General features: G+C 48.7%; 5 protein-coding genes across 5 annotated transcripts; 3 read left to right on the top strand and 2 right to left on the bottom strand.

The window, feature by feature from the left end:
* Positions 1-330: 330 nt before the first annotated feature.
* On the bottom strand, positions 331-1,157 carry ASPVEDRAFT_133976 (SDR family NAD(P)-dependent oxidoreductase; the record flags this gene model as incomplete). The annotated part of the gene is made up of 2 exons (XM_040807081.1): positions 331-1,005; positions 1,065-1,157. 2 exons carry the CDS (start codon positions 1,155-1,157, stop codon positions 331-333), a joined length of 768 nt encoding a protein of 255 aa, XP_040669551.1.
* Positions 1,158-1,354: 197 nt separating this feature from the next.
* ASPVEDRAFT_195569 (NAD(P)-dependent alcohol dehydrogenase) lies at positions 1,355-3,035 on the top strand. Its single transcript, XM_040809189.1, has 3 exons — positions 1,355-2,062; positions 2,116-2,648; positions 2,712-3,035. The coding sequence occupies exons 1-3, from the start codon at positions 1,795-1,797 to the stop codon at positions 2,985-2,987; spliced, it is 1,077 nt and encodes a 358-aa protein (XP_040669550.1). The 5' UTR covers positions 1,355-1,794; the 3' UTR covers positions 2,988-3,035.
* A 752-nt stretch (positions 3,036-3,787) lies between these two features.
* On the top strand, positions 3,788-6,089 carry ASPVEDRAFT_890904 (sugar porter family MFS transporter; the record flags this gene model as incomplete). The annotated part of the gene is made up of 8 exons (XM_040818500.1): positions 3,788-3,850; positions 3,914-3,965; positions 4,022-4,281; positions 4,316-4,581; positions 4,638-4,879; positions 4,956-5,343; positions 5,422-5,552; positions 5,673-6,089. The coding sequence occupies 8 exons, from the start codon at positions 3,788-3,790 to the stop codon at positions 5,870-5,872; spliced, it is 1,602 nt and encodes a 533-aa protein (XP_040669549.1). The 3' UTR covers positions 5,873-6,089.
* On the bottom strand, positions 6,056-7,398 carry ASPVEDRAFT_755913 (uncharacterized protein). The gene is made up of 3 exons (XM_040816308.1): positions 6,946-7,398; positions 6,646-6,887; positions 6,056-6,596 (listed from the first exon to the last, which is right to left on the bottom strand). The coding sequence occupies exons 1-3, from the start codon at positions 7,133-7,135 to the stop codon at positions 6,240-6,242; spliced, it is 789 nt and encodes a 262-aa protein (XP_040669548.1). The 5' UTR covers positions 7,136-7,398; the 3' UTR covers positions 6,056-6,239.
* Positions 7,399-7,976: 578 nt separating this feature from the next.
* Positions 7,977-12,210, top strand: ASPVEDRAFT_755767 (uncharacterized protein). The gene is made up of 8 exons (XM_040816304.1): positions 7,977-8,375; positions 8,433-8,497; positions 8,553-8,778; positions 8,831-8,893; positions 8,943-9,230; positions 9,293-9,551; positions 9,603-9,729; positions 9,779-12,210. The coding sequence occupies exons 1-8, from the start codon at positions 8,373-8,375 to the stop codon at positions 11,991-11,993; spliced, it is 3,246 nt and encodes a 1,081-aa protein (XP_040669547.1). The 5' UTR covers positions 7,977-8,372; the 3' UTR covers positions 11,994-12,210.
* The last annotated feature ends 76 nt before the right edge of the window (positions 12,211-12,286 follow it).

Genomic DNA, 12,286 nt, shown 5'->3' with positions numbered 1-12,286 from the left:
CAAACTTCGGATTGACAAAAGAAACAAAAAAAAGGCGGGACCTTGTGAGACTGGGCACACATAATGAGAGTGAAGCTATTGGGCGGAGCTATCACCGAGCTGCTTAGCTGTATAGTCCACACGGCTCGGGGTGGTACCGGGCGAACCCCGAGGAAAGGGAGATTGGACTCAAGTCATGAAAACTTACTGCTACATGACTGATTACAGCACAGCTCTTGTTCACGGCGGTTGGCTGTTGTAAATTTAGGGGTCGAGGATTAATTATCGTGGCATGAGAATCATCGCAATTGATCGTGGTCTAATATCAAGGAGTCAAATGTCTAGTGTGGTCTATGTATATAACATACCACCGTTTGCACAGATAACATCCCCAGTAACCCATCGAGACCGCTCCTCGGAGAGGAATGTAACAATATCACCAATATCCTCTATAGTACCACACCGTTGTCCTGCAGGTACCTTCTTGTTCTCCTCCTCCATTCGAGCCAAGTGCACCGGGCCAGCGGCCTGATACATATCAGTGTCAACAGGGCCCGGGTTCACAGCGTTGACCGTCACGCCATATTTATGCCCGAGCTCCGTCGCCCAGACTCTCGTTAATCCCTCGACAGCAGCTTTGCTCGCTGCGTAAACTGATTGTGTGGGATATCCGCCTCTTGCTGAGATAGACGACAAGTTGACAATACGTCCACCGCGACTGATAAATGGAAGCACGGCCTGTGTCATGAATACCACTGCCTTAACATTCACATCCATGAGGTGTGAGTAGATTTCTAGTGTTACTTCTTCAAGCGGTCTGTTGTCGCCTGCTCCGGCGTTATTGACCAGGATGTCGATATAGTCTGTCTTGAATGCAGCCAGTGTGGCTTTGATAATGGTATCTGGCGCTGACACATCTGTTACATTTGCTTGGATTGCAACAGAGTCCTTGTTATTGGCGCGAAGCTCTTCAACGAGGCTGTCGGCAGCGGTTTTGGACGAAGGTGAGACATAGTTGAAAGCGACCTATGTCGGTAAGCACCAAATCAAGGAGATACAGGCAAAGAAGAGGCTTGTGTACTTACTTTTGCGCCTTGCTTGCTTAAGCTACGAACAATCCCTGCTCCGATTCCTCTGGCTCCCCCAGTAACAATAGCAATCTTGCCCTCTAACGACATGGTGGTTTTCTGATTGTGGCGACGATGCCCCCCTCATCTGTGTCATGCTGTATTCCGGTATTTAACCCCAGCAATGGAAGAGCCGGGCCCCGAGAGCCATCAATTTCGACTCCGAAGTGACTTCACTGTATCCACCGGGACCCTCTCGGGCCTGGTGCAAGTCGGGATCCCGCCGCCACACTCGGAGCTATCTCCGGGGCTGCCAGCACATGCGTCCCTGTGACTCCAGAGAACCCATTGAAAAGCGGGTCGAGTGTTTAGACCGTCGTTGCACTGGAGAAACGTGGGGTATCTCTGGAATTCTGGTTGCATAAGTTGCCTCGAGCTGCCTGGTTTTCCCTCTCGGCGTCTCGAATCTCTTGCCAGAATCCGTTTCAGCCATGCACTGCGGTAAAATCTCCGAAATCCACTGCCAATGGTGCATACTGGAGCTGGCCCCGAGTGCCCCTCGCCACGTTCCTATCTGTAACCCGCCAATTGATGAGTGATTGGAACTCGGGGGTGGCCCCGTAGAATTGTTCACCCCTCGCTAAACACGTAATCAGGACGGTGCCTCGCTATATATACTCCGCGGGCACTACAAGCATCATGTAACAACACTTATCATACTCACATTACATCACATCACGTCGTCACCATGGACGTTTTTCAAAAAAAGCCCCAGAACATTGCCATTCACACAAGCCCTTCCCACGACCTCCGGGTGGCTGACTGTGAAGTGCCTAAGCTTGGTGCGGATGAGTGTCTAGTCCACGTCCGCGCAACAGGCATCTGCGGATCTGATGTTCATTTCTGGAAGCACGGCCGGATCGGCCCCATGATTGTGACGGGAGACAACGGCCTGGGGCATGAAAGTGCCGGTATCGTCCTGCAGGTCGGTGACGCGGTAACCCGCTTCAAGCCCGGTAAGAGCGCATCCTTCGGCTTCATTTAGGCTCGCTGCTAACGCGCGAAACAGGCGATCGGGTAGCTATGGAATGTGGCGTTCCCTGCTCAAAGCCGACTTGCGACTTCTGTCGTACGGGCAAGTACCACGCTTGCCCGGATGTGGTCTTCTTCTCTACACCTCCCCACCATGGTACCCTGAGAAGGTACCACGCTCATCCAGAGGCTTGGCTTCATCATCTCCCCGACCACGTATCCTTCGAGGAAGGAGCTCTCCTTGAGCCTCTCACTGTTGCACTGGCCGGTATTGATCGCTCAGGACTTCGCCTGGCCGATCCTCTTGTCATTTGCGGTGCTGGCCCCATTGGGCTTGTCACCCTGCTGGCGGCCAACGCAGCGGGTGCGGCGCCGATTGTTATCACAGATATTGACGAGAACCGTCTTGCCAAGGCAAAGGAGCTCGTGCCCCGTGTACAACCTATTCTAGTCCAGAAGCAGGAAACCTCACAAGATCTAGGTGCTCGTATTGTCAAGGAGCTCGGACAGGAGGCGAAGCTGGTCCTTGAATGTACCGGTGTGGAGAGCAGTGTCCATGCAGGAATATACGTAAGTTAGCCCCATTAGTATGACGGGTGCATCTCCGAATGAACTAACGCGACTCATCTCTAGGCCACTCGTTTCGGAGGTATGGTTTTCGTCATTGGTGTCGGAAAGGATTTCCAAAATATCCCCTTCATGCACATGTCGGCCAAGGAGATCGATCTGCGGTTCCAGTACCGCTACCATGACATCTATCCCAAGTCAATTGCCTTGGTAAATGCCGGGCTCATCGATCTGAAGCCATTGGTGTCACACCGATACAAGCTGGAGGAGGGACTTGAGGCATTTGCTACCGCTAGCAACCCTGCTGCCCGAGCTATTAAGGTACAGATTATAGATGAATAGATAAAAGTGTCATATAAGGAAAATAAAGCTTGAATTATAACATATGTTGCTCCAATACCATCAGTACGCCTGCTCAGTATGACCGGCTGTGTGAGTTGTTGTAGTTGGAAAACAAACCAAAGAGACGAACGGAGCAGCCATCTAAAGGTGCTCGCGCTAGCCAACATTACGGGTCAACACTAGGCCTAAACTGGATTATGCGTTGCTTCTCTCACTTTGACCAAGAGGCTCGCTCTCGGCCACATTTGCACTCTTAAACTCCACCCTAAATGCAGCAGAAGACAAGTATCGGCAATCCGACAAAACGGAGCACCCCCGAATACAGCATACGACGGGGAAGCGGGGATATAAATACTATTCTGCGGTCGTTTCTCCGTGATTGGCCCGGATGAGGTTGGAATGGATCAGGGGTGGATGATGGCAAGACCATTCCAATATAGGAATATTCCGGAGTACTCGGGCTCCAATAATGGCCATCTCCTGCTTGGCACTAAACATAGCTCCTCTTCTTCCGGTAACTAGGTGACGACCACGGAACCGAGTCAAAGTTTAGGAGGCAAGAGAGTCGACGAAGAATTCGCTCATAGCCAGGACGAGGACTCTCCTGCCAACCCCGTCTGGGGCTTAGCAGAGTGGGACCAACGTGGTCTGGGGTCATACAGATTGAGGTGTAGTGCTGTCACTATGGTGGCTCTATATAATGGCCGACCCCGGATGCCCAGATCGGCCTTGTCTTCTGGAGCGTGGCTTCTCACATACCTGAGCTGTCGAATCTATACCTATCTCTTCATATCTGCATCATGGCGTGGACGAAAAAGCCTTACATGGGGTTTACTGGAGGATGGCTGACATTTTGGGTGTCGGTGAGTTGTGCTCCTGACGACATGGTTTCACGAAGGGGGTTGCTGATGGGGCTGTGAGTGCAGCTGGCTTGCGCGACTGACATGACTTTGTTTGGATACGACCAAGGCGTCTTCAGTACGTTTGATACTATCCTTTATAACCCCAAAATGAAATAACTGACGTTTCCACAGGCGGCGTGGTCGTCACACCGGACTTCCTCGAGATTCATGACCTCGTTGGGCCTACAAAGACGAAAATCCTATCTACGGTCACCGCTATCTACGATGTCGGCTGTTTCCTCGGTGCCATGCTTGCCTTCACAGCGGGTGAAAGGCTAGGACGAAAGAAAACCATTCTCCTTGGAAGTTTTATCATGGCTATTGGCACAATTCTCAAGGCGTCATCTTACAGTTTGGCCCAGATGTTCGTGGGTCGAGTGGTGCTAGGGCAAGTCTATCCAAAGACATCTCTACATACACACGAAGACTAACAACAGCTGCAGCATCGGCAATGGTCTTAGCACCGCAACGGCACCAGTCTGGCAAACAGAAACTGCACAAGCAAAATGGAGAGGGAAACTCGTTATCCTCGAACTGGGGCTCAACGTTGGTGGTTACTGCATTGTTAACTGGATCAACTACGGTCTATCTTTCCAAGGGGGAGCTATTGCGTGGCGTTTGCCTCTCGCCTTGCAGCTTTTCTTTATTATCGTCCTATTTGCAACCATCCCATGGCTTCCAGAATCCCCAAGGTTGGTTTTACACGCCACAGAGAAGAAGAAAATGATCTAACGCAATGCCAATCTAGATGGCTCCTATCCCACGGCCATGACGATGAAGCCATTGAGGTACTTGCATGTATCGAAGCCATGGACCTCGACGACCCGTATATTCGAACCCAATACGACGAAATTAAATACAGTATTGCATACGAAAGAGACAACGCTGTCCGCTGGCGGGACCTCGTACGCCGAAGCAAGACGGATAGCACAAAGACACTTCGCCGGTTGGTGCTAGGGGCCAGTACACAAGCGATCCAGCAGTTTCAAGGTTTGTTTATAACGGGATACCCATCCTCCATCCTACTAGATTTCACGGAAACCCACTAACAAGTAATGTCTTCAAGGCATCAACATCATGTCCTACTATTTACCCACCGTTCTAATGAACTCCGTCGGTCTCTCAAACACCATGGCTCGCCTCCTAACAGCCTGCAACGCAACATCATACTTCATATTCTCCTGCGTCGCCGTAACCATTATCGAACGCTTCGGTCGTCGAGGCCTAATGCTCCTCTCCGGATCAGGCCAATTCCTCTCATTCCTCGTCATAACAATCCTACTCCGCTTCGCAAAAACGGATAGCATATACGGCACCGCCTCAGTAGCCTTCTTCTTCCTCTACCACGTCGCCTTCGGAATGGGAATGCTCGGTGTCCCTTGGCTATACCCAACAGAGATCAACTCATTGCCCATGAGAACTAAAGGAGCAGCCGTTGCAACGGCGACGAATTGGTACGTCATCTATCCAGCTCACCCAGAAGGACCTTCTGCCCACTGAATAAGTCTAATCAATATCTCTACTACGCAAAGGATAACAAACTTCGCCATTGTCGAAATCACTCCAATTGGCATCCAGAATATCGGCTGGAAGTTCTGGATCGTCTGGACTGTCTTGAACGCAATCTTCTTGCCGATTATATACTTTTTCTATCCTGAAACTGGTACGTACCAAAATCATGTTTGCCCTACGTCCCAGTTTATTTTTAATCCGACTACAATCCACACACCTTATAGGCTCATTCCGAGTTCATTTATACATAAAGATACTGACATCACCAAAGCAAACCGCACACTAGAAGACATAGACGCGTATTACCGTTCCAACCCACCGTTGATCGTTGTCGGAGATTCAGACGTCACCTCCGCCAGGCGCCCGCTCAAATACATCCAGCGCGAGGACGAGGAAGTTCAGAAACGGGCAAAGGAAGCACATCTTACTGGGCCCAAGTCCGATGGGGCTTGTGTGGAGCATGTGAATTAATGGTACTATTACAATTATATGTTAGGCCTGATTGGAGCCGAGAGGTCATTACTGTTTCTGTGAGATAGCTATGACACATCGGCCTTCCATATTTCTGAACAAGAGACCCGAGAAGAGAATGCTTTCATGTCACTTTGCTACAAGTTATGCAGTATAAAAAAAGAAAGAAAACAAAGGAAAAGAAACAAGAACCGCAATAAAAAGGGATATCTGGAGACAATAACATGCAACGAAATAAACGAAAACCCGTAAAATAATACTGTCATCGCTAATATAACTGATAGGCCAGTGCCGCTTTTTTATTTTACTTCTCTCAGCTTCGGTAGTTGTAGAAGACTCGGTTGGGTTGCATTGTTAAACCCCTCAATTAGATTTGGTTGGGATGTTGCATAGCCGGATGGTGAGCGAGATCCGGCATAGTGACCCCCGATGAATCCCGGGAGTACTTTGACGATGGTGCATATTCAGTTGCACTGGGCATGCGCATCGGGTTGAGTGGTGGAGAAATTTTGACGGGGAGGCGCGGCATGCTCGCTGCCGTTGAGGAGCGGCGGAGCGGAGGGCTTGTTGTACTGTACGAAGGCAATGTGTCTTCACGCTTAGTGCTGAGGCGGAATGATCGTTGACTGCATGTTCGCGAGGCAACCTTATGCGGAGCAACGGCTCCGTAGACACGGACGTGGCGTGCACTAACACCGATATCGCGGTCTGCAAAAGCAAAGTTCTTGTATGCCAATTAGTGTAAATCAAAGTGTAGGCGAAATAAGTCTTACCGCAACAACATTCAAGGCACTGACAACGAGAGCCAGTATTCCTGCTGATATGATGATTCTCCAAAATGTGAGCCCAAGCTCTTCTTGGCTTGTAGCCTTTGTATTGAGGTCGCCCAATGCTCCAATTCCAAGTATCAGCATTGCAAACGCTAGTGTGATAAATCCAGAATCTTCGCCGAGGGATGGCCAGTGACGGTCGAAGAACCCGCGGAAGAATGGAAGTTCTGATACTATGAGGAAAACTGATCTCTGTTAGCATGCCCGCCACGGAATGCAGGGTTTGAAATAGAAAGCACTCACTGCTGACGACAATTGCAATGGCATGTCCAACAGCTTCGAAAAAGAAGAAACTGGTCAGAAGGTCAATCTTGACCAGCATTACCGCATGGGCTGCGATCATATCAAGGAAGACGATGATGTTTATAACCCGAAGTGCGTTGAGGATCACGTATCCTGGACCAGCCAGTGACTCTTTCAACGAGGCCATCATGGTTGCGGCTGTGCTTTATAGGAAAACGAGGAAAAGAAATGCAACTATTAGTTTTATAACGCGAACTATAACGGTATCTGGGTTTGTTCTCAGGAAATCCCTGCTCCCAACTGAGTAGAAGAAATGAAATGGAAGGAAAGAGAGGCTCAAGGTGCTGGCCAGCAGCAAAACTTGGTATCGAACAAGCTGAAGGGGAAAATTAAGAAGAGAAAGAACCACAGAGCCTTGCGAAGGCGTCAAGAGAGAAAGAGGGACAGCCAGGCGGCAGTCCATGGCGACTGGGCAGGTGGGCGCTATTAATTCAACCTGATACTCAAGCGCCCCATTGTGAAGCAGGCGCGTTGAATCAAGACACGAATATAGCGGTGGGAGATACAATGGGCTGAATAGGTTCCTGAAACACAATGAAGGGCCCATTGAGAATGCGAGTCCATTGGTGTCCATTCATTTTAGCGCCAAGGGGCTCCTTGTGTTTCTTTCTTTTGGCGCCGAGTGCTCGAGGAGCTATGATCAAGGAAATTCATCCTTACGAGAACCTTCCAACAATAATGAATAGAGTCACATCTTTCCTAGTCATGCAGAAAATGGCACCGTTGAGATGGATTTGTTGCAGCTTGGATGTTGGAGAGGAGGATGGAGTGGTTGAGAGGACGAGATGTCCTGGCGACTGAAACTCAGCGCCAAACGATTGGCCCTCGCTTCCTCCATCTTCCTTCTTCTCACTCTCGCCCCCGTCGGTCTTTCTCCATATCACATCTAATTTGTCAACTATTTTAGAATTATGGACACCATAGGCTAATATGAGCGCTTAGGTTCTCCACTAACATCCAGGGTCCTTCACTTGTTTTCGCAGTTGACCAAGCTCTGTTGAGAGGTATAATGGGGCTTGCACTATTACATCCAAACGACTTGGTCGACAATTTAGTTTGAAGATATTATCGAACTGAAGTTTTATTTGATACCTTCTCTGGACGGAATTGAACTCGGGGCCAAATATCGCCATCATTCGCTGTCATGCGGCATGAACAGCCCCCACAGCAAGGCGCTTCTGCTGTCTGCCCGATCAGTTGATGCATGCAGCCGCCTGGAAACTACTCCAACAATTGGGCGTTTCCATCTCCGGGTAATGTACACTAAAGAAAGTAATCGGAGTGGAGATTCTTAAATATGGGAAGGCGACTTCGCATGCCCGGCGGCCCAAGAATGCCTACGATAAGGGTTTATACCATCAGTTGCTATGGTACGTCCAGAAACTATCATAGAAAAATTCGAGTTAAACTATACTAACGCACTCCAGACTGATATACCGCAAGTTGATACATTTTTGCGCACACTTGTGCCAGGAAAGAGTCCCAAAATCGAGTAAGATTTTGTCTTGGTCGTGCTCAAGCAACAGATATGCTCATATTTCACATAGTATTATCGCAATCCATGGGCTCAATCCCAAAAACAAGGAACGCCATGCCGAGAGGACGTGGGAGCTGGATGGGAAGCTATGGCTGAGGGATTTTCTCCCCAGCCAGCTACCTCAGGCTAGAATACTACTCTTCGGGTATAATGCCAGTGTCAGTATTCAATCTTCTTCTGCCGGAGTACGCGAACAAGCGCAGAATTTACTTAGCAGGCTGTGGATTGAGAGACAGGTGCGTAGTCATGCTTACTGTACATTCATGGAATCTCATCACAGGATAATAGGGCTGTGAGCTCCGACCTATCATTTTTATTGCTCATAGTCTGGGTGGTATAGTAGTCAAGGAGGTATATTACCTAAGGTTTTGCATATAGAGGCCAGTTTTGACATCTCCAGGCACTGGTACAAGCCAAACTTGGACGCACCTACAGCTCCATTCCAACAGCAACTTATGGTATAGCCTTTTTTGGTACCCCTCATCGTGGAAGCCATCTGGCAAAGATAGGGGAGACTGTGGCAAAAGCTGTGAGGGCATTTCTCAGAACCCAGAACAATACCTTTATCAACGCCTTGAAAGAAAACGACCTGTATGCAAATGAGCTTTCAGCAAATTTCGAACAGTTATTAGAAGATTATAAATATATAAATTTCTATGAGACTTTGCCTTTGAGAAGTCTCGGAATTGTGAGTTACTCATGGAAGCCCGACAGAAGCCCGTCATCTCCCTAACTGCTTTGGCCATCCAGATTGTCGAGAAGAAGTCCGCAACATTTGGTCTCCCTGACTCACGCGAGATAACAGTAGCTTTAGCTGGAGACCACGAAAGTATCTGTCGATATCGAAGCAAAGAGGATGATAGGTATATACATGTCTCCGGGCTCATTACTAGGTTTGCAGCTATAGCGATGAGAGAGTGCGACGAGGTGTCACTGTTTGGGGATTCCAGCGCCGGATCAACTTTGGTGGGATCAACCCTGGCTGGCGAGAATCCCGAATCTAAAATATGTAGGTTGGTTTGATAACATCCCTTAGAGTCGATACTCATGGTTATGTTAGGTATGATCCCGTTCGCGCGGAACCCAGGGTTTGTTGATCGTGGGCCTATCCTGAACCAGCTTAAGGATATGATTGTGCCCATCGGCACGAGCCCGAGAGTTGCACTCTTCGGCCTAGGAGGTGTAGGGTAAGCCTAACTTCGTGGATGCTTCTAGACATCATACTGAACTGCCCAGGAAATCTCAAATTGCTATAGAATTTGCTCACCAAATCTGGACCGAATCCCAGCTATCGGTATTCTGGGTCAGCGCCAGTAGCATTGATCGCTTTCGCGAAGGTTATAATGCGATCTTTGACGAGCACGTCTCGTCGGACCCAGACACCAAATGCGATAAGCTTATATGTGCTAAAGAATGGCTTGAGAGGGAGCACGATAACTGGATATTGATCATTGATAATGCCGACGAAACATGCCTTTTCGAGCCCAGCAAGAAGGGTAAGCAAACTGATGCGAATCAATCAATCCTAGAGTTCCTACCCGAAAGCAAGCATGGGGCTATTCTCGTCACAACGCGGAATAGGGCGGCTGGAGTTAAGTTCACCAAGGGTGTAGCGAACGCTGTTATAGAAGTCAAGCCTATGTCCAGCGAAGAGTCAAAGAACCTCATCAAGAACAATGTGACAGACCATGTTCTTGAAGAGTGTGAAATGGATGGACTCGCAGACTTGCTAGGTCACTTACCACTTGCCATAGTCCAAGCTGCTGCTTTCATGCAAGAAAATTCGATGAGCATCAGCGAATATATAGAGCTATATAACGACAGCGAAGAGACAAGCATGGATCTTCTTTGCGAGCCATTCGAAACGTTAGGACGAGACACTGGAGTCCCAAACGCGGTTGCTACAACATTGATAGTCTCGATCGACCAAATCAAGGAAAGGGACCCCAAGGCCATCGAAATACTTGACCTCATCGCGTTCCTTGACCGAAATGATGTTCCTAAAAGCCTCATCCAGCACAGGATAAAACGGCCTTTGGATTTGACAAAAGCCCTCGGAATACTGAAAGCCTTCTCTCTGATCGTGGCCACCGATGGAAAAGGAAACTTCTCTTTCCATCGACTGGTGCAATTGGTATTGCGGAAATGGTTGATACTCGGGGAGAGGTATGAAGAGAAATCAATGCAGGCCATGAAACTGCTCGACGAGGTGTACCCCGATGCGACGTTCGAGAATTGGGGTATTTGTGCAACTTATCTTCCACACGCTCAATCAGTTCTATCCATCATTCCAGAAGTTGACGACGAGGCCAGGATCATGCGATATCACCTTTTGGAAGGCGTGAGTTTTTATCTTTGGTCGCAGGGACGGCACGAAGAAGCAGAGAAAATAGATCTTCAGCTTGTTGAGGATAAAAAGAAGGAGTTCGGGTCTGAACATCCCGAAACATTGGAAAGTATTGCTAGCCTGGCTGCGACATATTATGAACAGGCTAGATGGGCAGAAGCCGAGGAACTCGACTCGTTTGTTGTTGAGGCAAGAAAAAAAAGCCTGGGTCCTCGAGAGAGGTTAACATTGACTTCCATGTCGAATTTGGCTACAACAATCGAAACCCGAGGACGAATGGAGGAAGCCGAGAAGATAAGAACAGAGGTTCTTGAGGCTGCAAGATCAGAATACGGCGAAGATGATGACCAAACAATCACTGCGATGGCCAACTTAGGGGCCCTCTATTTGGATTCATGCCGAGTGGAAGAAGCAGCCCAGTTAACGCAACATGTGTTGAGTTGGAGGACCAAGAACTTTGGCGTTGAACACCAATACACCCTCAAAAGCTCAATCATGCTTTCTGAGGTATACAAAGCGCAGGGTAAGCTTGAGGAGGCAGAGACATTAGCTCTCCAAACCTGCAACGTGAGAGAAAAGGTGCTAGGTCTGGATCATCCAGAAACATATGCTAGCAAGGCAATTCTAGCCAGTATATATTTCGATCAAGACAAACTAGACGATGCGGGAAACTTATTGCTACAGATGATTGAACACGGAGAGCAGCAAAGCGACGCAATATATGAGCTATTGGATAGAAAGCTCCAGCTAGCCAAGGTATACAAAAAGAAGGAAGAATACGAAATGGGGGAAAAGCTGGAAAAGGAAGCTTTGAGTGGCAGCGTCAAAGCTTTCGGTCTCGACCATGAACTGACATTGCGATGCCTCTATACCATAGCACTTACCCATAAAGAGCAAAACAGAAACTCGGAAGCGATTGAGTTGATGGCCTGGGTCACTCACCGCGAAGAGAAGGTCCTAGGGCCCTTCAACGACGGAACCTTGCAGTCCCTGCACATGTTGACTGAGTGGTGTGGTGATGAAGCGGGAATACAAAAGATTTTGGAAATTGAAGAGGAAGAGGAAAAGGGTACGAAGACCCCAAACGATTGGATACTTGTGTGAAATATCCCCTTCGATGGCGATGGCATAGTACGAGGCTCGGAAAACTTTAGCGCAAGATGCGAGTATCTGGGGCAATCTATACAATAATGGCACTAATTAATTCTTGCTGGTGGGCTCTTCGACATGCCTCTGAATTGAGCCCTGGTTGGCCGGACTATCCAATTTTCGTCCCTAGCTTCGGTAGTTTTATACGGCTCGAATCTGGTGCGCTTGGACCACATTACCGGCTGAAGCCCAGGGCATTTGCGATTCCTCCGCGCAAATTTCCTAATACCTCTGAATTCCAGGCCCAA

Source organism: Aspergillus versicolor (assembly GCF_001890125.1).
Source record: "Aspergillus versicolor CBS 583.65 unplaced genomic scaffold ASPVEscaffold_6, whole genome shotgun sequence".
NCBI lineage: Eukaryota > Fungi > Ascomycota > Eurotiomycetes > Eurotiales > Aspergillaceae > Aspergillus > Aspergillus versicolor.
This window is presented reverse-complemented; position numbering and strand designations above follow the sequence as displayed.